The sequence below is a fragment of the Cyprinus carpio genome, chromosome A21 (genome assembly GCF_018340385.1).
Source record: "Cyprinus carpio isolate SPL01 chromosome A21, ASM1834038v1, whole genome shotgun sequence".
NCBI classification, from domain to species: domain Eukaryota; kingdom Metazoa; phylum Chordata; class Actinopteri; order Cypriniformes; family Cyprinidae; genus Cyprinus; species Cyprinus carpio.
In genome coordinates this window covers 18,428,584-18,454,553 of record NC_056592.1, presented here as the reverse complement: position 1 = coordinate 18,454,553, position 25,970 = coordinate 18,428,584, and the positions used below count along the sequence as shown (strand labels likewise).

Sequence of the window (25,970 nt, the reverse complement as noted above, 5' to 3'; positions counted from 1 at the left end):
TCAGTGTAAATGCTTAGATAGCATTTAATTTAACTGGATGGTGACAAATAGTCAATATAAGTCAGATAGTTAAAGGGGAGGGGTTTAAAAGAGGGCTTGGTGACATCACTCAAAAAGCAAAGTCATTTCAGAGGCTTAAAATTTGATAAAGGAATGACCTTTCTGATTAATTTTAACCGATTAAGCACTAAAACATGTTTAAAGTAATTTTTTGGTGTCTGGTTGACCTAAAACTTAGTTCAGCTGTAACTCTATCGCCCCCTTGAGTATTGGAGTTTGTTACTGCCACATTAAAACATTCAATGGGACTGCTAGACCTTCATCGCATTTGCATAGGTGATGAAGGTTTAGCAGAATGACGAGAGGAGAATTTAAGGTGTGCGAGGGGCTTGAGTGGCGGTTTGGAGACCACCGGCATCACATTTCTACCGCACAGATGGCAGTAGGACACTGAATAAGGGCCGGGGACAAAACTGTCACATGACACCCCTGGCATTGTCCTTCCCCCTTCAGTTTTTCTTCCTCCCACAACTCTCTCTGCTTCCACCCTCCCACCTCACGGTTTCTCTTGTTACCCAGCTCTATTTTTTCCAATGACACCATTTTTAGACATATCAATAGACTTTATCATTCATTCACGGACTACAAGAGTTCAGATCGTATCATGAGATGTACCGTGCTTATTCATGAGGAACCGTGTGTATGTGATTTATATAATACACTTCTTCAGGTATGCATGATGAATGTCTTTCTTTAGAAACTCATCATGAATAGAAGGCTAAAATCTCTCTCTCTTTATCTACATCTACAACTCTATCTCTCACGCCCCTCCTTCTGCAAGGCTTCCTCAACTAGGTCAGTGTCCTCCCAAAGGACTGAAACAAGGGATTGCAGTGCCTCTGTGTGTGTGTGTTTGGAATCTATGTGTGTGTGTATTTATACAGTGCAGAAAGAAGATTTGTAGGAGCCTAATGATCAAATCCGGCAGCGCCCATGGGAGACATGGTTTAGCTCCTGATACACAAAACCTTGAGAATTCAAATTTATAGATACACATTCAAAACAATTATAAAGAAATATTGTTAACTACATATTTCTCATGCAAAACTTGCTGACACGATGCAAGAGTGGTTGACAGTGCATTGTTATATAGTTTTGTGTGGTTAATGGGTCAGTGATGGGTCAATATTCATGTTGGTCTCATATGGTTTTGAAAACATTTACACACTGCAAATTTTTTTTTTTTTGCTACATTTAGTTTTAAAACTTATTGCTTTTGTTGAGATATCCAACCTAACTAAACTAAGCTCATTATTGTAAGTCAAGCATGAACACTTTTGGTTGAAACAACACATTATTACTTATTATAATGTTGATAACTAATCACAGCAATCAATTTTTATAGTGCACCATTGTCAACAGAGGTTCAAATGTAACGACTATAAAATGTTGTGTGATATAACCATCAAGTTAAAAGTAATCACTTTTTTTCCAAAACCATTAATGCATGTATGTGTACACACCTTTCAAAAAATAATAATATAACTAAATAAACCGTTTTTACCTTGAAAATTTTTTTAAATATAAAAATATCATTGTTGTAAGGATATTACACTGCATGACAATATATTAATATGCAGTGAAGCAGTTCTGTCCCCCAGTTAAACAAAAATAATTAAAAACATGCTGATAACAAAAGAGATGTATTAAAATCATTGCATATATCTGTTATATGTATATTTGAATGAATAAATATATGTGACCCTGGACCACAGAAGTGTACAATTTTCAAAATTGAGATGTATACATCATCTGAAAGCTGAATAAATAAGCTTTCCATTGATGTATGGTGATGTTAGGATAGGACAATATTTGGCCGAGAAACAACTATTTGAAAATCTGGAATCTGAGGGTGCAAAAAAATCAAAATACTGAGAAAATCGCCTTTAAAGTTGTCCAAATGAATGCATATTACTAATCAAAAATTAAGTTTTGATATATTTACAGTAGGAAATTTACAAAATATCTTCATAGAACATGATATTTACTTAATATCTTAATGATTTTTGCCATAAAAGAAAAATCTATAATTCTGACCCATACAGTGTATTTTTGGCTATTGCTACAAATATACCCCAGCGACTTAAGACTGGTTTTGTGGTCCAGGGTCACATATTTGAAAAAAAAAAAAAAAAAACTGCCACATCATGTACGTGGTTGCTATCATATAAGTTATTTGAGGTCACTAGCACAAACTGTTTTTGTATTTGAATAAACCCTTAACACCATGTATGAAAAATAATAAACCTTGCCATAGCAAATAAAACTACAGCAATTATTACACGCCTATATTAGCTTATTGGGAGGTTGGGAAGGTTAAAATCTTTTTCCTGATCCTCTTGAAGATCATCCCATAGGACACCCAAAGGAAATCACATCTTAGATCTTAAGACTTCCTTCCTGATACAGCTTTTGAAGAAATGTCTAAATGGGCTCATGTAATTAGCAGGATGTAGTCAGCTCTGTCAACATATGTTTCCTTTCCATGATTCCTTTGATTCATGACACTGGATTTGTGTTATGACAACTTTAGTCTTTAGAAGAACAATTCTGGCCACTTTCACGACAAACAACATCCTGAAACACATTCCCTGTTTTTCTTTTTGTCTCTCTAGTTTGTTAAAATGATAGGAATAAGCACTTTTGTCCCACACTTGCAAGCTGGCATGGCACCATATGGCTAATGGTGGTGCGTGGCAATTAGTGGAGCTGATTAATGGTGAACAGCCTAATTTTCTGCTTATAATTGCGGCAGTGTTTGAAGGTACAGGCTATTGCATGCACACATTCACGATTGCCTATCAATGCTGATTTGGCAGGTGTGGGGGGGGGGGACTATATCGGTTTGTGTATACATCAGCTGTCAAAAAAAAAAAAATTAGGTTCTTTTTTATGCAAAAGTGCCTATACAACATCTTTATGTTGCATGATATGTTGCTGATAAAACCTGGCATATATTTCATGGACACCACGTGAGCCAGGGCACATTTGTTAGTGGAGCAGACTAAAATTTCAGATTGAGTAATGAGTTTCTGCTTGTCCTAATTAACCAGGCATCAGGGTGAAATTCATGGGGGGGGGGGTTACAAGGGTGGGCAGCACTGTTAAAATACCACTAAAAATAGGCACGAGTCGATCATCACAACCTACTTTTAAGCAAATTCATCTTTGGATGTTAATTAAATACATAGCATTTGATAGAAAAAGTCATCCTCTACTTGTTTTTTTTTTCTCTCTCTCTCTCTCTCTGTTGTTCACTAGGGGTTTGTGAGTTTGACCTGAATAGTATTAGTATGAATTGAAACAGAATACACCACTAGAGTGAACTGGATAGTTTCCTAACCAGGCAACAGAATAAAGTGACAACAAGCAACAGGATGTTTTGATAGTCACGCCCCACCTACTGCAAAATCTCATTGGTACAACATACCTTAAAATAAAATACTCCAAGAAATCAAAATCTAAAGCTGCTTCCAAAATTGCATATAGCTTTGGGAGTGTTAAAAAAGAATGTTCTCTATAGCATTAACATCTCTACAATGAAATAAACACATAATCACCACATCCCCCATGTCACAGTAAAGAGACCACCTGTGGCCTCATGGGATAGTAAAGAGTCCATAAGATGCTTACTTTAGAATCTCGGTGGAAATTTTCAGGTACTTTTTGGCAGTTTTATGAGTACTGTGAATTTGGACATGCTACTCTTTTCATGTACTGTTTCTAGCATACTATATAGTAGGGAAGTAGGCAGTTTTTGCAGCAGTTCATGTTTTGTAGCTGTGAGGCTTGCTAAATGCAACTGTACTACCAAATGTCGACTTAAAAGTTGATGTTTAAACATTTACAGTCCTGGACCAAAAATACAAATTAGTTAATATTAAAGACTTGAATGATCTTGTTTGCAGGATTACATCAAATATGTCCAATAAAATACTCTCTAGAATGAGACTGTACGCTAATACCACCTGTGCCTGACTAGTGTTAACACACAGTAAATTGTGGTTTTCCGGTGTCATGAACAATTCGGTCCACCCATTGAGCTGACTCTGCCTAGCACCCCTTGGGGGAATAGTTTGTAATGCCTAATCAAAAAATAATTTGTATAAAATCAGCTAGAAGTATGCTAATATGCTATTAGTTTGCAAAACATAAGATGAGTAAAGCAGAGAAAAAGAATGAGAAATGTTTAATTTAACAATATATTTGCTGTTATACTAATACGATTAGATTACATAGCTCAGATGACAGAGGTCATGATGCAGTTTCTGTAGGATTTTTAATAAGGCACTGAATAGAGTACCAATTCAAAGCTCTTTCAGCCAGTGGAATGGACTGAATTGTTATTTAAAATGTAAAAATTTTAACTGTTTGTCTCATAGTTTGATGGGGGTTTTAAATATCAAATATGTTCTGATTTTCTATGATTGTGCCGTGACACGCAGCATTTTCAGCACCTGTTTAGGACAAAGTATAATGGAAAAAGTCTCACCTGCACATAATTTCATGAGTCAGGAGCACACGGCACATCTCTGGATTCTTGTCTTGACCTTCATATATGATGGCCTTTGAACAGAGAGGGGGGAAGTCTTTATTTAACACTAGAATGAATCTTTTGGGCAATCAAAATAAAATGAAGCACATTACATATGAAGCTGTACATATAAACATATTAGCTATAAACCTGTATATAAGCTGAATATATAAATATATATTTCAGGAAGTTGGCATTGACCACAAAACATCCCAAAAAAGAAAAAAAAAATTCCTCCACTTATCCACCCTCACATTCAGCTATGGATTCACAGAAGCCAATTCCACTTGAGAAACATGCTGCGTGGAGGCGTAATTCTGCCTTTAAAGCCTGTTGGCCTGGTCGTATTTAATAAATATGAGCATGTGTCATGGGGAATCGTCTAAGCTGTTCCAATATTTCTGGACAGGCTGTCCAGAGCCCTGGCTCCACGCAGGACTGTGGCTCATTACTTAAAGGAAAACAGAAGGTGAGAAATGAAGGTGTTCCAATAAGAAGGGCTCATTGTTTCACTTCTCGCTCAGGTAATTACTTTCCCTACAGGGCATAGGGCTGAGATGGGGTAACATGTGGTAGAGGCTGGGATGTACAATAGCACCAGCTCTGAACGGTTTGAGGGATGGGTAACAGCCGAAGAACACCTGTTGTAGGTGGAGGAGATAATACGAAACGTAAACGTAATAATTGCTGGAGTTTCTAACAAGCAGGGAGATAATAACAGTGATTCCTATAGATAAGGGAAAACATATTTATCAAAACTAATACAGTTGAAAGTCATCAAGAAATACTGTGTGCAAATTTACATATGTAAAATGTAAAAAGGTGACAGGATATTCAATGAAGGGGCACAAACCCCAGTGAAATATACCACTGTAGGCCTATGTAAAATGTAAAAAGAATCAAACAAACAATGCAACCGGTCTTGTCCGATTCACAAGCAAATGATTTTTACGTGAAGAACGATGAAGTTTTGTGTTCTTCAGGTTAGTGAAATTTAAATAAACATAAGTACATAGGCTCAGGAGCACCGGACAGGGGGTAAAAGTGGACAGCGTCCCTGCATAGGGTACAATATCAGTCAAAAGTTTGGAACAACTATGACTTTTTTATGTATTTGTGAGAAGTCTCGTGCTCACCAAGGCTGCTCTTATTTTTTATGAAAAATACAGTAAAACTAATATTGTGAAACATTATTACAGTTTAAAAGAACTCCAAAAATGCTGATTAGCTGCTCAAAATATTAATTATTATTATTACTATTATTATTATTATTATCAATATTGAAAACAGTTGTGCTGATTAATATTTTTGTGATACTCTACCATTCAAAAGTTTTAGGTAAGGTTTTTAAAGGAATTAATATTTTTATTCAGCAAGGATGTATTAAATTGATCATAAGTGACAGTACAAAACATTTCTATTTCAAATGCTGTTCTTTTGAATAATCTAATTATCGAATAACCTTAAAAAATGTGTCATTGATTTAACAAAAATACTAAAGAGCAAAAACTATTTTCAACATTTATAATAAGAACCATTGTTAATAATTAAGCACCAATAATAATAAAACACCAAATTATGTTATTTGCTGTAAACAGCAAATATCATATTAGAATAATTTCTAATGTTACAATGAAGACTGGAGTAATGAATCTGAAAATTCAGCTTTAATAAATTACATTTTAAAATACATTAAAATAGAAAACTGTTAGTTTATGTTTCACAATATTACTGTTTCATATTACAGTATTTATTGCTTCAGTTCACTCACTCATCTTTTTCTTTCATTTTTTTCATTTCTTTTCATCTTTCACTCATATGAAGTGCCTATGCGCTCACTGGCATACTACCTACGCTAGCATATGACGTGCCAAACCATCAGTGGTGTGTGGCACAGGGGCGGTGGGGGGAGGAGGTGGGTGCGAGAGAGCAGTTGGGATGCCAGACTGGAGCACGGTGCACCATCTGGTACGGCCCCCCAATTTTCTCCCAAATTTTCTCGGCTTTGCTCTCACCCCTCCTTAACACAAAACACAGCGCTGCCAGGCTGGCAAAGCCGTGTGTGTCCCCCCTCCTCCCCGAGTTGAATGTTGGACATGGTATGCCATTCCGAACAGTGCCGTGTTTGACTACGCCAAGCGTGTCACCTTGCTAAGATTCTGGGATCTCGTTCGTAGGCATACCGACTGGCAGCAAATCTGTCCCGTTACGCACAGTCATTAATCTCTGCCATGTAACGGAGGTGTAACTCAGCAAGCCTATCCAGCATCAAAAAAGTTTGTCATATTGACCTTAACTGGGAAAAAAACACTGACGCAAAGTTATATCTACCAAGGAAAGGGTAATTTGACAGGAGAAATATCCAGAGACAGACGATACATTGGCTCATTGTTTGATGTCTTTCAGATGTACTTTACATTATACAAAGGCACTGAAAGCGATATTGTTACAGCCAGTGCTGGAGTTGGCAAGCTCGGAGCATTTGTTCAGATGGTTTTCTTTCACTCTGAGGGAATGGGGGCCAAGGTCTTCTAGAAGTACACAGCATGCATCACTGTCTGCCAGCCCAAAGACCTGCTTCATATTTCTATCTATAAACACCAAATCTATCTTTGCCCATTCTCGCTGAGCTGTGCTCGGGAACAGCAGTATTCTTCCACTCTCCTTAATGCCTTAATAATGCAATATGAAATGTATTATAAAATGTCATACAGGTAATATCCTGCCATTCAAGTCAACATGAATTCAAAAATGACCCTACTTATTTTATGAATGCACATTATTTAATTAATTTTATTTTATCTTATTTTATATGTTTTTTTCTCACATTATATAATTTCATGTTGACTTCAGCATCATTTTAAACACTTTTCCTAAAGCATGACACCACAGTTAAATAGGGTAAAAATCGCAATTCATTAAATTAATTGTTATGTCCTACAAGTTTTCTGATTTTTTTTTTTAATTTACAGTTTTTAAAAACGCAAATGAAGCAATGTTAAATTAAATATACACTAAGTTGCATACATTTGCAAAAAGAGATCTGAATACATGCTATAACCAAATTCAGAACTGTAATTGTGGTAATTTTATTTATTTATTTGTTTGTTTGTTTGTTTTTCTTATTTATTTTTCTTAGTTTGTCATATTTCAGTTAAGGGCTTTAACAGAGGGGATTTTGGATACCTTTTTTTAATCATTTTATTAATTAAAGAATACTTTCAACAAACAAAAAAAAAAAATCACCATTTTTTGGGAATAAAATATTCTATAAATCAATCAAATGATATATAAATAAACCCCTCTGCAAAACCTTCAGAATATACAGTAGATAAGAATAAAATGTTGAAGGTGTATATAAGTGCTACTGGAGTCAAGATTTCTGGTTCAGAAAGAAAAAAGCCTTTAAAGATATCTATTGTAAATGAAATCTACAGATGAAAATAGATAAAGTGTAATAAAATAAACACTTACATGTGCATTTTGGATATTTTCTTTCCACTAGTGTTAAAGAAGACTCAGAATTGTCCAGTGTATGAAAAAACAATGGTACTGCTTGAAGTGCCACAAATTCAAACAAATGGAATTAATTCATCTTTGTGTATTTTGTTTGTATTAAGCATTCCTAAAAGGGAAATTTTAGGTTACCGGCTCTTAAAGTGTGTCATCTTGATAACTTTTAAACGCCTTGGCTGCTTTTACTGCGATCAAAGAACAGGAAGTAGTTTTGCAGGAAATACTCTCTTTTTGATTTAGAAGAAACATTGAATGTGCAAAGGTGCCGCGTAAAAAATTACACCATAATAAAATCATAAAAAAATTGAAAGTATGATGTTTAGGGCAGTTTTAACTGTGTGCCGAAGTGCGAGAAGGGCACATTAATAAGCATGCAATGTTCATATGCCTTGTAATACATATTTCATCTCACCAAGCACACTTTTCATATTTCATCTAGCGGTTTCCTCAATGGCTTTGATGTGACGCCTGAAATCGAAGGCAAGTAAACAAGACGCTATAAATACATGGAAACCTACTTCCTACACAGTTGGCATCATCTGTTAGCATGCCATTAAGAACACGGCTGCCTTTTTTCCCAGGCCACTGCGCTACCTTTAAAGAGGTGCTGTCTTGGCAGTGATTTCACTCTTTGTTCTCCCACACACACAGAAGCGTTCACATACACGAATAAGTATCCCACCCAACCCCTGATCAGCTGTTCAGACATAAAGACTGAGAAACAAGAGAAGAGGAAGAGAGAGCAAGAATTGGGCAGGCAGACAGACAGCAGAATAGACGAAGGGTTTCTAGAGACATCTAAGAGATTTCTAGACAGTGCAAGAATTTGAGCAAGAGACCAGGGAACAAAACAAGGCAGCTGTGGAGTGGATGGGTTAAAAGAGTCATAAAACAAAGCTTAGTGTAAAGAAATGTGTATTGCCAAACCAATCACAATGCATTTTGCAGGTAAAAGTCCTTGCTGACATGCCTTTGTAGGGCGGGGTTTGGAGAGAGGGTGTGGTCTGATTCACTGGCTAAGTTTAGCTCAAGCTCAAGTTAGCTCAAGCAAAACAAAGAACATCTAGTACTGCATCTTAAAAAACAAACAATCCAGGAGGTAATGAGAGAGGAAAAGGAAACGTAGGATAGATGAGGGAGGAACATGGGAGGTCTGCTGTCTCTGCACTATGTTTGTCAGATGTGTTGGTGCTGAATCTGCTGATCACAGATTTAACTGTCAAACTCACACGTCAATCCCAGGATAACAGTGTGATTTTTTTTTTTCTTTGCCAAACCACTTAAGTGCACATCCCACCCCATGGCCAATTCTAAAGATTCACATCAATCACAGTATTCACTACACAACACTGAAACAAATCCTAACATCTAACCCTGACCCACACCCTAACGTTGTTATAGCATTATAGCACATCCTGATGGAAAGCATTACTGTTTGTCACGATCTGATTCATTTGTGATGTTTCTGAATCTGGGTGATTGAGTTGAGAAATGAAAGCTGTGGGGTGGGGTTTTCACTTAATGCATGTTATTATTCCTTGAATTAGCAAGCTAGAATCTTAGTATGTGGAGTATTATCCCCTCAGCTGCCTAAACTCAAGTATTCCAGGTTAAATACAAGCTATCGACTATCTGTGGCATGAAAACCGAAACAATGCAAAGCAAAACAGAAAATGCGCTACCGCTCAGCGTGTCAGATTCAGAGTGCGTGAGGTAAGCGCGAGGCCACTGCTAAAACAACAGATGCAGTAAATTAGCACTATAGCTTGAAATGTAAAACACTGAGATGTTTACGGTATCTCCTGAATCGAATAATTTGCCTGTGACAGTAACTACCAAAATAACAAGCATCTTCTGTTGCGCAATTGCAAGAGTAAATCAGTCTCACCACAGAATAATAAGCTCTGTACTCGCTCTGAGAGCAGTAACAGCAAATCTGGACACTAATTACAGTCCAAGCTAAAGCTGTTTTAGCTGTTTTTGCCACCGTAACATAAACATGGTGTAAGTGTTTTAGCCTTGCCAGCATTGCGAAACACTTCAGCAGCCTCTGTGATTCGCATTTGTTCCCACAGCCGCTTAGAAAGTAATAGTGTTGCTAACAAATTCGAATCAGCGCTGCTACGTTCTAAAGTTGTGCTGTTCAGTGAATCAGCCAGTCATTTCAACAGGAATCCATGCGATTGGGAATTTGTCCAATTTCCCCACGACAGGTTGGTCACGGTGTTAACTGCTTAGTTTGTAAGTGACTTTATGTGTGAGCTGTGCATCATACATCAGTACACTACTGACGATTGACTTTTTTGCCTTTAAAATTTCATGAATGCCTCACATTAACTCACTCCACAGCCCAAAAACTAGCATCTCACAGCCGCTTCTGAGTGATTACAGAAGGCCGACGGGGATATAGAACATTACAAAAGATTACTCAGGTCGTCTGTAACCCGATAACGACTGCCAGCGGAGTAGCATCCGCACTCCCTTCTCAAGAGTGCCTACTCTTCAAACTGAAAGATTGTTTTTAGTCCGAGCCGCAACATGGGCCGAGACACCTGTAGCTGTCCTGTGGTCAGCCGGTATCCAGGTCTCATTTCACCCTCTCAACAAGTCTGACTGCCCCAGAGCGAAACCACATCTGATCCCGAACTCTCTCTCGCTCTCATTCACCTGAGGAAATCAAAGACACATGCCGACCGGTAAATATATCACTCGCTACGGTGCTTTTTGAGCTGTTACAAGGTAACTAGCTGTCTTGTTGTTGAAGAAGGGGATTTGATATGCTCCGACTTCCTTTACACATGTTCCCCAATCTTTAAGTGTAGTTCTAAGTGGCTCCCTTTAGCAAGTGATTTAACCATAGGTTGTCTTCACATCTGAAAGTTTCTTGCACACAATACAGCAGCAAAGAGGATCGCAATCTCATTCCTTGTGACTTCTATTACACGTGTTGTAATACCTGCACAAAAAATAATGAATACAAGTGCTAAATATATTCCAAGAAGACTGACATGAAAACTGCCGGCAAACGACTACAAAAGATTTGTGAAGGGGAAGCCGAGGTGTCTGGGTGATTATTTTTTAACTTGACACTGATAAACAGCGCTCTAGCGACACAAGTGCCATGTCCTCCCACGAAGTGCAGCAAAGCAGATAGTTAGGAAACAACAGCTCTTCTCCCTACTGCCAGACTTGTGCTGTCAAAGTGGCAGCTACTGGGGTTTAATGCACTTTGAAGTTCCCCGCACGCAACTTAGGCGGGAGGGAGAGGGAGCTGCCGCCCGCAGGTAAGTTAGCGACCGTTTGCGAAGTGTAAAGAGCCTAGCATGGAGCCTTTCTCAGTTTGCAGGAGGCAGCTAATAAACATGGATATGTTAAATAGACCACTTTCATAAAAGCTAATCGCTAATTCCCATGACACGCTAATTAGGGCTGATCCAAAGTCAAAAAAACAAAACAAAAAAACACTAGTTATAAACCTTCCAAACTCTAGCCCAGGGCCACACATGTCTTCAGTGACTTATAAAATCAAACAGGAAACAGGAAACAGGCAACACTAATAATGTAGATCTGCCATATTGTACATACAAGAAATGAAACAGGCCAGAGTTCAGAAGAAGGCAGCCGAGCATGACATGTGAACCACACCAACGGGCAACACAAACATGTTCACGAAAAGGCTTGAAAGGGCTATGCAAGTGTACTTGTTATAGTGTACTCTGGGTTTGCAAAAAAGCTGATAAGAAAAATCTGAAAAGAAAATATGGGTCCCCTAAAAATACACACTATGCTGCACAGTTAAACGCCTAAACAAACTTTCAAATGGTCCAGTAAAAAAAAGTCCAAAAGAGGCTACAGGACATCCTATGATGCCATCACCACCGTGCATGTAAAAATGTGACACTGTCCCTTGGAGATACGCATGCACTCCGCTGTGAGAGTCATCTGTACGGGGCACAAACAGTTCAACCTTTAGCATGTCCTGATGCCCCAACATGTATGAATTAGCCTCTGGTGACATGCGCAGGTGGTGGTGTATGGGACGAGATGAACCCTTACCTGTTTAGTCATGGAGTCAATTAGTCTTACATAAAAATCCTGCTCTGTTCTGATGCCTGGAACACACAGAAACTTGACATCAGCATGTGCTTTTCATTACATTTTCCACAAACACATTCACATTCATTATCTCTAAATCGGCCATTACAATGCACTGTAATTGCACCAAGCATAATGCTCTTGAAATAGCACAAGCACATTTTGGTAGCGTAATTGTATTGTAATATGTCCACATATTAAATTAACAATACATAAAAACAATATTCTTTGAATGCCATATTTATTATACTATTTTCGTATAAAGGAATATATTTTAAATAATTATTTTTTACTGAAGATATTTTGTGATGTAAAATGCATGACTGGCCTAATTATAACTTTAACACTGAACACACCTGCACATGTCATATATCACAATTAACAGTTTATTTACTACTTTCTAATTAAATTACATAGCAAATTATATTCATTTATATAGCTAAATTCTTTATGAAAACACATAATGCATGATTGAATTTAAAAATTAGTTTAATTACTGCCTTAAAATCTAAATCTAAATGGTGACCTGCCATGAGTTCATTGCTTTTCAACCACTTTGGATTTAAATACTTCTGAATAAAATCAAAACTCAAAATGACAGAAATGATGATGTGATGAAGCATAGATGTAAACTAATGATAAAACTGTGCACAATATGCTTGAGAGGTGGCAGAACTAACAGCTGGTTTATTTAGAAACTGACCAGATGACAAATGATAGACAGTCTGTCAGATTACACACTATAATGAATATGATCAATTCACACTCACTCCAAGAAAAGCACATTAACTATTAATATCGTGTGGTTGGAAATAGCTATCTAATTGATTTTAAACCTTGGGTGAATTATTAATGATTTAAAATCAATCTGATTAATTGTGAAGAGTCATGCTTTGATTTGAAGAAAGTAAATGAGAATTAATTCGTGTTTGTGGAGTCAATCACTGATTGCGTTTAATTGTTCAGACAGAAACAGTTCAATCAAATCGGTTAAATCATTGATTTAAATCACTGCCAATCTTCGTCAAATTGAGATCTCTGATGGCAGCACCTGCTACTATTTTAGTGCGATGAATTGCAAATCACGTTCGATGAAAGTGCGCAAACTCAAGCCTCGTGCGCAAATATAAGCATGTCTTACCATTGCTGTAGAGAAGTTGCAGTCTGTAATGAATGCCATTGTTTGTCTTTTCTCCTGTAGTCTCCTGGGCATGAAAATAATATCACAACAGATCTCAAAATCATACTCCACATAGCCTTCTAATGGGAGGAAAGCTACTGTGCTTACAAAATGATATCTTTCGGGCCTGTTCAATCAAAATAATCAGCTGGAGCGCAAATACTATTTTATTTAAAAAATATAGCGTGTGTATAAACAAAACGGAATTATCTCATGAAATGTATTTAATGTATTAGGTCAAATTAATTTATTCTTAGCTGTATTAGGTCACATTATTTAAGTTTTAGTAGCATTATAATAAATTATAGGCCATTACTGATATTATCTACTTATATAATATTTTTTTTTTATTACGCAGGCTACAAACTGCATAAGATACATTTTATGTAGCCTATCTAAAGATGTAAATTAAGCTCTACTAAAATGGTTGAATATTTCCTGTTAACGCGGCTGAAAAAATACAGGTGATTGAGTTTTGAAGGCATGCAAAATTAACAGACCAATTCGTGAATTTTATTTATAAATGTAAGAAATGCATATTAAACCTTAATCTTAAATTTTTAATTAGTCTGTATAAGCCTTGATCATATTCAGTAACTATCCCGATTAAACAACTATCCGATTTAATTCCTGAAATGTTTATTTCAAGGTAATATTGCAATAATTTTGCTTATCAAATGTATTTATTTATTTCTATATAGCCTTTTCACATATTATTTATTTCGACGGTTTTCAAATGTGCATGGTATTCCTGTTCACTTGTCATATAATATCTCCTGCACTTTTAAAATAAAAAAATACAAAATCGTGTGCGATCGTATTTAGTGCCTCGGTGACATCGTGGTGCTGAAAATCAGTTTTTGAAGCTCGTTCAGGAAACTCACCTTCTCTTTTTCCACAAATCCGACAAAAGAGGTTCTCTCAATTTCCACCGGCTGTCCTTGTCGGTCATAAAGGGCTAAAACGAAGTGGAAGAAGTTGGATTTGCGAAGATTTGAGGGCGGCTGTTTCTCGAAGTGCGCCCGGGCCAGTCCCACTCCACTACGGGGAAGACACGCAGAAAGGCCCGTGTTAAAAACATCCTTCAAATATTAGACGTAGATGTATTATTGAAATAAAAAAATAAATAAATAAATAAATAAAGTTTATTTTCTATTCCACTGATTGGAGAAATAAAAATGCCTGTACATGTATATATGCGAAATCTTAATTTATTATTATTATTGTTGTTGTTGTTGTTTTGCTATTATTTAGCAATTATTATTCTCATTATTTCTCCAGCATGTTCAATCCAGTGGTCTTAGGACCTCCAGATGTTACTGCATGCAAAAGAAGGTGAGCTTTGGCAAAGTACCCAAACTTTGCATCCAAAGGAACTCATCAAAGCTCACTAAACGACAAAGCAAAGCGAATCAAAGGCTTAATCCTCCACAATCCGGATCGAGTTTCCTCAAAACAAACGCCAGCAGCACGATCAGTCCACGCTCCGTGGGAGGTGCAGTCGCAGCCCCGGGGGTCTCTTACCTCTGCGCGGCCGTATTCGCATCCAGCACCCCGGCGCCTTGCATCCATGTTCGGACTGCGTTCATGCCGGCTCCGATGGGCTCCTCTTTCAAAATACTCCCACTCCTTTGGATGCTCTCCTGAATCCCAAACATGAAACCGGGATCTCTCACACTCTCTTCCCGTTGGTAGTGTTCTCAGGTGCCCACCTCCCGTGCGTAAGAGAGAGAGAGAGAGAGAGAGAGAGAGAGAGAGAGGCAGCTCAGCGCTCCGATGGGAAGGAGTTTAGAAACCAGGACAGATCCCGGTGTCGCCAAGACGCAAAGTGGAAACAAAAACGAAGACGTCTTTTCTGTGCTGCTGATTATGCTTCCTGGAAGCAGCTGGTGCGATCAAGCAAATCTCATATCAAATGTCATCATGACCTAACAACTTTTCTCCTCTTGTCTTCCTTTTTTCCGATTTTTCTTTGTCAGGAAAAAAAAAAAAAACTCAAAAGTGGCTAAATCAAGATGAGGCTGTATCCTTAGCACTCTCGATCAAATTGAAGTGATTTGTGTCTCTTCCCAAAGGAATCAATCCTTCCTTTGACTATGAGAGGGGAAACTAAACACGAGCGCAGCAGCCCCAGAGGCTTGAAGGAGGGATCGGGAGAGGCGGTCCGAAGGCAAACCAGTGTCAGATCCGCCCAACCAGAGCTGCCATCCTCTCTCTCTCTTCTCCACCCACTCCATCAGTTTGTCAGATGGCATTACTCGAGCGTTCAACAGAAGCTGATTGGAGTTAGACGCTACAAACCTCCCGCAAAATGGGTCTGTATGGATCCATCTAGTTATCTTCTTGACCCTGTAGCCTAATTGCCGGCGTGACAATAAAACACCCGTGTCTTGTTCACGCGTAAAAGCTTAATGTGCACTTGAGAAAGCCGTTAGTAGGGACAGATTTGACGTCGAGCTGAATACGGCACGTGTTGCGCAATGTTGCAGTTGCATCCACATTGACATTCACAAGCGCACTAAAGATTTAAAAATGAAAAGACTTGAGGGGCCCTTTGGCGTTCTTCAGATTCTCTGTAAAAACCTCTATAGGCAGGAGGAACTTGAAGTCACAAGATCATGCACCTGAAACCTAAAAATAACCTTTAGAGAACATTATATAAACGTTCACTGTAGATTGTCACACAAATAAAAACTTAGCCTATTTAAAGAATGTTAGGAATTGATTCACAACACGGGAACCATGCGGCTGGTTTTTGCAGGGAATAGGGTTAGCGGTTCATTAGAATTTTTCGAGGCACTTTAAATGTTCAGTGAAGTTCAGGGAGTTAATTATAGTGTAGATCTGAGGCGCCTTCAAAAGGTGAGCCAGAGGTTCTCCATTGGTTCCGTCTGAGAAACAGAAACGCTGCCTGTGTGAAGCTATAATAAACCTTTCATGGAATTATGAAGCCATGTTTGACATTTGACGGACGAATTTGAAGATAAATAGCATATAGACAGACTATATTGACTAAATTTCAGTTCCTGAGATTCCACATTATCCATGTCTTTAGCCTATCTCAAACAATCAAATGTTACAGTGCTGTCATTAAATTGAAATTTTTGAAATTTCATTTTTGTTCCACATTCTGTATTATTTTACTTTTTATCCAAGGCACAACCGTGCACTTACTTCGTTACTAAAGAGGAAACAGCCCAAAATGTATAGAAATCGAATAATATTTACATGTTTTTGCAAATTTACATGTGCAAAATATATAAAACACTGAATAATTCCAATCTATGTATTACTTTTGATTTATATTGTGTAATCGACCATTTCATATCAGCTTCGTCTCCATGCGCGCGTGCGTCTTATAGCTACCACATAAAAATAATCTTTATTTCTGTGCTGTAGTTCCAGAATATTTTATTCGGACGTATACCATTTATTTATGACAGCACGTGATATTCGAATCCGTCTGATTTCTCTCTTTTTATTTAATCTCTTAATAAAAAAAAATCTAACTCATAAGTCAGATATAGTTTATTTTAATCATTTGAATGAAATATTGACGCGAAAACAACACGAATATTTGATGCAGTAGATCACAGTATAGGTTATAGACTAGTTGGTGAACACACCGCAGGTGAAATCCATTCTGAAACAAACGCGCTCCTCTCCGGCTTAAACAAACACACACACACAGACGCACACACACACACACACACACAGCGCAAAAGCATCTCTCACACATTTTATTTTTCCAAGCTGTAGCTGTGACTGACAGCTATGCAGGCGTGTGCATCGGACCCTGGGGCCACTATATTTATAGTTTGTCCCCTCATTCTCCCACGCTGCACACTCACGCAACTTACAATGTTAAGTAAAAACATTGTTAAAAAAAAAAAAAAAAAAACCTTCTGGAAAAGAGATTTACTTGATGTTAGTATATACTGATAGGCTATAATTATTCTAAATATAAACATTAATTGCATTATTAATACATTATTATTGTTATTATTATTATTATGCAATACATTTTATGATGTTAATTCAACAGGCAACCATAATACCATACCTTTCTCGCGGATATTAACTCTTAATAAAAACAATAAGAATAAGATAGTAGAGTCTTTTTTGTTTTTGTCTGAAATGAAATAAAGACCCAATGTTGCGCGCTGCGCTTATAACGCAAGTGTTAAACATTTAGTGTTTTTAAAAATATTAATTATTTAGAGAATTAAAATTTCATGCCTATGACGTGTCACCCTGATAGCTTTCTGTGTAATATTTTTAAAGATATATATTTATATTACTTTTTTTGCCCAGAACATATGAACTTTTTATTATACTGTTACTATTTATCGAGTTTATTACCATAATGATTTTAGCATAGCTTTATTAAATACTTTTCTACCTTCGTTAAAGAGCATTAATCAAATATTTAATTTTAAGCTCTCAGTTTGAGACGCGTCTTCAAACGCACGCGTACCTCTATGAACATGATGCAGCAGCGCCATCATGTGATCAAATTTAAGATCACACTAGCAACGAGTTAAATCACTGAAAATTAATCAACACTGAGTAATGACAATGACATTGAAGTTCCATTTTAATTCTTGAAACTGAGAGAAAAAAAAAACTAGTTGCATATGTTGGCTATGTGTTTATGATTCATAATGCGCATGTCTTTAACAACTGCTGTAGAAAAATATAAATTCTAAATATTAAAATAAAATAAATATAAAACACACAAACACATACACACAGCTCTTGAAAAAAATTATCAGTTTCTCTGGTTTTAGTATGTTTTAGTAAAATGTTTTTTTTTTTAATTCTGTGAACTACTGACAACATTCCTCCCAAATTCTAAATAAACATATTGTAATTTAGAGCAAAATGATAATAATAATAATAAAGACAAATAAAAAAAAAAATATGCAGTGTTTTCAGACCTCAAATAATGCAAAGAAAACAAGTTCATATTCATTTTTAAACAACCACACAATACTAATATTTTAACTTAGGAAGAGTTCAGAAATCAGTATTTGGTGGAATAACACTGATTTTCAATCACAGATTTCATGCTCTCCACCTGTCTTAGTCTAACATAGTACATGTACATTTTTTTTTTTTTTTGTAAATAACAAGGAATAATTAGATATAGATAGAGCTAGTGTTAGAGGTTAAAGTTATTATTTTATATGTATATAAATTTATTTTAAAAAGTAGTCTTTAGCCATTTCTTGAAGATTCTCAGATCGAGTTGAGCAGGTCATTCCACCAACATGGAGCAGTTAAGGTAAAAAGTCTGTGAAAGTAATTTTGTGCCTCTAGGGATGGACCTATCATGTGCCACTCCCTTTGTAGAACACAAGCTTCTGGAGGGCACATAAATCTAAAATAACGCCATAAAAAGGGTGCAGACTGCAGAACCAGTGCTTGTTTTGTAGGCAAACATCAATGCCTTGAATTTTATACGATCAGCTATTGGTGGCCAGTGCAAGTTAATGAACAGAGGTGTGGCATACACTCTTTTTGGCTCATTAAAGACTACTCTTGCTGCCACATTCTGGTTTAGATAAAGAGGTTTAATAGAACTGGCTGGAAGACCTGCCAAGAGAGCGTTACAATAGTCCAGCCTGGACAGAATAGAGACTTGTCCATCGGCCCGGATCCATCTGCCGCACCCGGCCTGGGTGCCTGTGTACTCACTTTCAGATTCTGGGCTGAATCGACCACACCACATGCGACAGCCGTAACTTACCGACACTGCCCCATCCAAGTCGGACTCAGCCCGTTGCACAACATGCCAGACTTTCCAACATGCCCAGTTTCATTTCTATATCTACTGTACTGTTCATTAATATTTCATTTAAAACTGATAACAATACCTAGACAAAACGTTTACTTTCATTTTAGTTATATAGATTATAATACATAACAAGAGTTAACAAATCTATAATCATCTCATTATTATGAAAGCAATTTTAAAATCCATTAAAGAGCTCGCTTGGTCAAGCTAGCATGAGGAAAATTTATTTACAACACCATGTGATTACAGCAGTTATACAATAAGTGTAGATAAAATATTTAACATTTTGCAAAATTAGCCATGCATTTACTTGAATGAATGAGGCATTATATGTACACTTGGACCGTAACATTTAATAGCCCTAAATAAACATTAAAAAAAATAAAAATTTAAAAGGTGTTTTGAAAAACACATTGGTAAATGGCAAAGTGTTTGGAATGAAACATATTGTACTTAGTAAAATAATTTAAATAATTATTACCTAACTGTTACTATGAGTAATTTTAATAAGTTAATCAGTGAATACTGTTCTTGGTTGTTGCTCATTGTGGGTCATTGTGCAGCTTGTCTTTCCGCATCTTAGTCTAGTGAGTTCTTTGCTTGGGAGCTTTCATTTCTGCACCTGTAAAGAGCACATAATGCATATGTATCTATTACTAAAGGTCTAACTGAATGAGCCAAACTGAATGAAATTATATTGTATTAAAGCACATGCTGTTTGAAAGCCTAGTTATTTATATATATAATAATATATTATATATATATAATATATATTATATATATATATATATATATATAATATATATATATATATATATATATATATATATATATATAACATGTACTCAATACTTGGTTTTTTGTGAACTGTTGGCCTTCTGGAAAGCATGTTAATTTACTGTACATGTACTCAATACTTGGTAGGGGCTCCTTTTGCTTTAATTACTGCCTCAATTCGGCGTGGCATGGAGGTGATCAGTTTGTGGCACTGCTGAGGTGGAATGGAATCCCAGGTTTCTTTGACAGTGGCCTTCAGCTCATCTGCACTTATTAAAAACTCAATCATATCAATAATATATATACACATACATACACACACACACACATAAAAACCACAACATTCTTTCAATCTAAATTTCCACTTTATTTTCTTTCAAGAAAAAATCTACTTGAAAGTTTTGAATGTCATTTGTGTTTGCTCATACATCAGATGTATTCATGCACACAATTTTGCCATTCTGAAATGCATCTCTTAAAAAACAGCAAAAAAAAAACATTTCTGCATCTTCAGGATCAATCCCACTTTAGAGAGTGTTCACACGATCCTCAAGACACTTCATTATGTTCACTGCTGCTTTAACACTGTGCGGCATATCAAAAACATGATAAGAGAATATACAAAGGAATATATTTGCCCATATATGTACACATTTATAATGAGCTATACTTCATCTGCTCTGTAAGCATTTGTTGCCCAACAAGACAAAATATTATTCGCTATAAATGACATTAGTGCAAACATACAATATGGCATGACATCCATGGCAAAAAAATTTGAGTGTGTTCCTGAACAAATAATGGCAAAAACAAGTCTGTAATGACTAAACGAAGTGTATTTTTTTGAAATAAAAGAAGAAATAAAAGATGACTTGATATAAACTGCTTAGCCAACAGCCAATATTAAGGTGAATCTCAAACTTTTCAAGAATTTATAAAACAACAACAACAAAAAACAACAACAACTGAAATACGACTTGATTTTGAGATTCAACCCTAAACATCACTCACTGAAAGAAACATGCCAGTTTTACTGTGGGCAAACTTAATGGAACATCTGCTGAATAATAAAAAAGAAGAAAAAAAAGAAAGAAAGATGAAATGTATTGATTTGATTGTCTACTCACTATATGTTCATTAAAACCAGAAAACAGGTTTAGTCTATATAGTCTGCAATATGCTTTTAAAAATGCTCGCTTCTAGGAATCAAGTCAACTGCCAAAGTGACAACTTAACATTTTCCGCAGTGATGGTTTAACATTATTTCTGACCCATGGTAAAGAGTGACAAAAATATATATGAAAAAAGCCAAACAGCTTCGAAGCATCCCTTTAAAACTGGGGTAAATATCGAGAGGCTCGCTGTGATAAAATATAAATGAACTGGCTCGATGGCACTTTAAATAACATTCCTCAATTTGACTTTGCAGGGGTCTGGATTCTACAGTGGCTCATTTGGGATGCAATTCCAAAACATTTATACACACACTTCTACAAAATAGTATAGTGTAAGAATTATGAATCATCCATTACCTCCATAGAGATGACGTAAATTTTCATTCAAATGGAAACAAACTGAAACTATTCTGCCCTACAAAGGCAAAACACTGTACCTACACCAGCCTTTAAACAGAAAAATGTTTCTTGATTGAATTGTTACACTCAACCTTTTCTGAATCTGAGCTTAGTTGTGCCAAAGCCATCTGTCACAGTAGATATCATAGTAAGAGCCTATTTTAGTAACTCCATTTTAACACAAACTATATGTTTAGTTGTTTTGTCTCTGTAGGGCAGTATTCTGAAATGTCTTTTGACCAGCAATAATGTGAACAGATCATATGAAATGCATCCGTGAGCTGAGAGACATGTGACCAGCTTAAAGGGACAGTTCATTCCAAAAGTCTAAATTGTGTCATCCTTTACTCATGCCATTTCAAATTCGTACAATGTTCTTTTGTGGAACACAAAAGGAGAAGTTTAGCATGCAAAATACATTTTAATGTTTTTAGTAACAACTTGAAATTGGTCTGTTCCCTACACAAAGTAATCCCAGCTTTAGAAGACTTTGAATTGTATAAACTACTTGTATGGAGATATTTTTTGTCATTTTTACTGTCACCAACTTCACAGTATGGAAGGAAAAAAAAAAAAACTTACTCAACTTTTTCATCTCAAAATTCTGACTTCTTTTCCTAGTCGACTTCTATTCTTGTGAGATAATCTTGCAATTCTGAGTAGAAAAAGTCAACTATGAGATATAAACAGCAAAGAAGGAAAAAAAAAAAAAAAAAAGTGCAAGATGTGAACTCAGAATTCAGAGAACAAAAAAAAAAAAAAGATGTTAACGTACAATTGCTAGATTTAAACTCACAATTCTGAGAAAAAGTGTCAATTGTGAGAATTTTCAGATAAATACTTGCAACTATTTTTTATTCTATGGTGGAAACAAGCTCTCATTTAACAGACTCTGTCCCCTTTACATTATATGGAAAAGAGCAGCTGGAACAAACTTCTAAATATCTCCTTTTGTGTTCCACAAAAAAGGTTTGGAACGTCAAGATTGAGTACATGATGACAGAACTTTTATTTTTACAAAGGTAAACCATCACTTTAACTATTTTGGCGACACCTAACAGGCTGATAAGAGTTGAAGGCTGGCTTGGCATTTGCTCATGAAGAGGAATGGACATGTGACGTGCTGCACGAACCATCATCCAAATCACCAGCTGGCTCAGCGCTGCCCTCTGCCACTACATCACATTCTTTAGGCTGGATTTTTGATTTCTCTGATAGCAAGTCCGTTCCAAGCTCTGTCTTGGCTGAAGTTTTTATGGGAGAAGGGTTTTTTGCCTGGGTGTCTTCCTCAGTGTGCAACTCAGCCTGTGGTTCACCCTGCTCCTGTTCCACCTCTGCTGGGTTCTGATTGGCTTGTGGCGTGCCTTGAGTGGTGGCACCTGGAGAGCTAGTTGGCTGTAATTGGCTCTTGAGCTGCCCGTGGCACAGAGGGCACGTTTCTTGCACGTACAGCCACTTCTTTAAGCAGGCAGCATGGAAAAAGTGGCTGCATGGCGTGATGACAGCAGACTTCATATCCTGGAATTGAAGGATGGAAGTGAGAAACAATGTTTAAAACTAGGCAGCCAAGAAAAGAAGTGGAATTCTGAACATGTTGACAAATGAGGAAATGGCTGAATGTCTAGCAAGAGTACTAGTGTCTAGCACTGTATTGGTATTGATATCAATAAGGATTTCCACATTTGGCTACGATTCACAATCTCTTGATTTGATTCAATTATGATTCGGATTCATCTGGGTATATTGTTCATTTTTATTCAATCAAGGTTCTTTATTGGCATTGGTGGTTCCATGAATAACCATAATATCCATAATATCCATGAGCACAAATGGTTATTCAGATTATTAAAATATTCTATATACTAAGAAACAAATGGTTATTTTAAAAACTGATCACTCAAAGATTCGTTGGGGAACCAAAAACCCCCTTTTGGAATGATTTTGGAGAGTGCATGGTAAATAAATTCTTTATTCTCTTACTTGGTATAGAAAAAAAAGAGGGCCCATGTAATACTCAGCAAATGAAAAATTATTATAAAATTAAATTGATCAACATTTCAGTTATGAACTTCAGTGAGAGAACATGAAACATTTAAAAAAAAAATTGTTTAATGATTCAATTAACTTGTGTTGTGAATAAATGCACTGCAAACATCTTAAACAATCCCTTACCTGAAAGCAGATAGAACAGATGTCATTATGTTGCTGGAGTTGTAATGTGGAAGCAGTGGGCATGCTTTGGATCTTGTGAACTGCATCTCTGCGCAACAGGAAGCTTTGCCAGCCCAGCTGGGCCCTTAGCCACACATTATAGTAGGAATGAACCAGGATGATGGTGGAGCCCATTACAGTCCATTCTCCAAACAGGGTCTCTGAAACACCGTAGGCCACCACGCAGACAGCCACCAGGAACTCCAGGAGCCGGTAGGTCCCATTGACACAGTAGATGACTTCATCCATGTTCTCAACAGGAGCCTTACGAAACTCCTCTACCATGAAGAGGATGTAGATCAGAAGGGTGCCAAGAACCTGAGACGGGTAATTCATTACATTAATCATATGATATTATATGACATTATACCTTTAAATTATTTATATGCAATTGTAAATGTATAGATCATATAAATATTTTCAGTCTCTCTCTCTCTCTCTCTTATATATACAGTACAGGTCAAAAGTTTGGAAACATTACTATTTTTAATGTTTTTGAAAGAAGTCTCTTCTGCTCATCAAGCCTGCATTTATTTGATCAAAAATACAGAAAAAAAACAGTAATATTGTGAAATATTATTACAATTTAAAATAATAGTTTTCTATTTGAATATACTTTAAAAAAAAATAATTTATTCCTGTGATGCAAAGCTGAATTTTCAGCATCATTACTCCAGCCTTCAGTGTCACATGAAACATCCAGTCTATCACATGATCATTTAGAAATCATTCTAATATTCTGATTTATTATGAGTGTTGGAAACAGTTCTGCTGTCTAATATATTTGATCAATAAAAGGTTAAAAAGAACTGCATTTATTCAAAATTAAAAAAAAAATCTAATGATATATATTCTAATAATATATTTTCTTTACTATCACTTTTTACCAATTTAACATATCCTTGCTGAATAAAAGTATTGATTTTATTTAAAAAAAAAAAAAAGAAAAAAAAAAAAATTAACTGACCCCAAATTACTGACCAGTAGTGTATATTGTTATTACAAAATATTTATATTTTAAAAAACATAGCTTCTTTTTTTTTTTTTTTTTTTTACTTTTTATTCATCAAAGTATCCTAAAAAGTATCACATGTTCTGAAAAAATATTAAGCAGCAGAACTGTTTCCAACTTTGATAATGAATCATCCTATTAGAATGTTTTCTAAAGGATCACTGTGTAAATGATCCTAAAAATTCAGCTTTGCATCACAGAAATAAATGATAATTTAAAGTATAATAAATTTAAAAAACAATTATTTTAAATTGTAATAATATATCACAATATTAAATTTTTTTTCTGTATTTTTGATCAAATAAATGCAGGCTTGATGAGCAGAAGAAACTTCTTTCAAAAACATAAAAAATAGTAATGTTTCCAAACTTTTGACCTGTACTGTATATATGTATATTTCAGAGAACAAGAATATATATATATATATATATATATATATACACACACACACACACACACACACACACACACACACACACACACACACACACACACACACACACACACACACACACACACACACACACACACACACACACACACACAAACACTTTTTTTTATTGCATGTTTTCATTTTTACTTCTTATTTTGTTTATACTTTCTTAAATATCCCTGGTTTTATAGTGCAAAATATTTAAGATAAAAAAATTCATTAACAAAAAAATCTGCTTTTGGAACACTATTTATTTCTGTTTGCATAACTAAGCTAGACAACCCATCATAAATGCCCGGTTGATCAACTGATATATACTAATATACCACTTCATCTTTAAACAAAGTTTGACAATGCAGTAGTGTCTATGTGTCGTGATAGCAACTGTTCATTTGTATATGCTGTGTTTGAGCTTCGTGTACCTGCAGTGACGTGAGGATGCTGGAGGAGATGATAATGAGCAGCCAGAAGTCCATGCGGAAGAACTGGCAGATCATGTAAGCCATGTAAGCAGGGAAGATCAGCAGGAAAAGACACAGACTCACTGCTCGGAAGTGTTTCCACAGACTCCTGCAATAACAGAGGATACAAGAAATGCTCAACATACAGGCCCTCAGATAGAAAAACACACATATCGCCCGGCCAGTACTCTGAGAGTGCCCTAACAATGTTATTTCCTCATTAAAAGGCCTATCAAATCTAGTCAAAAAGTAAGCTAGTTCAATTCTTAAATTAAATTCAATTAATAAATTAAAACAATAAATATAAATAAACTTTC

General features: G+C 36.1%; 1 protein-coding gene and 1 pseudogene across 1 annotated transcript in view; both read right to left on the bottom strand.

The window, feature by feature from the left end:
* The window catches only part of LOC109076659, a 122,251-nt pseudogene extending 106,733 nt beyond the window's left edge, over positions 1-15,518 (bottom strand).
* A 4,790-nt stretch (positions 15,519-20,308) lies between these two features.
* Positions 20,309-25,970, bottom strand: part of rnf145b (ring finger protein 145b) — a 28,262-nt gene continuing 22,600 nt past the window's right edge. Inside the window, exons 9-11 of the mRNA XM_042711180.1 lie at positions 25,615-25,762; positions 23,709-24,065; positions 20,309-23,054 (exon numbers count right to left, since the gene is read on the bottom strand). Coding sequence (XP_042567114.1) covers positions 22,632-23,054; positions 23,709-24,065; positions 25,615-25,762 — 928 coding nt within the window. The 3' untranslated portion in view covers positions 20,309-22,631. The remainder of the gene's footprint in view (positions 23,055-23,708; positions 24,066-25,614; positions 25,763-25,970) is intronic.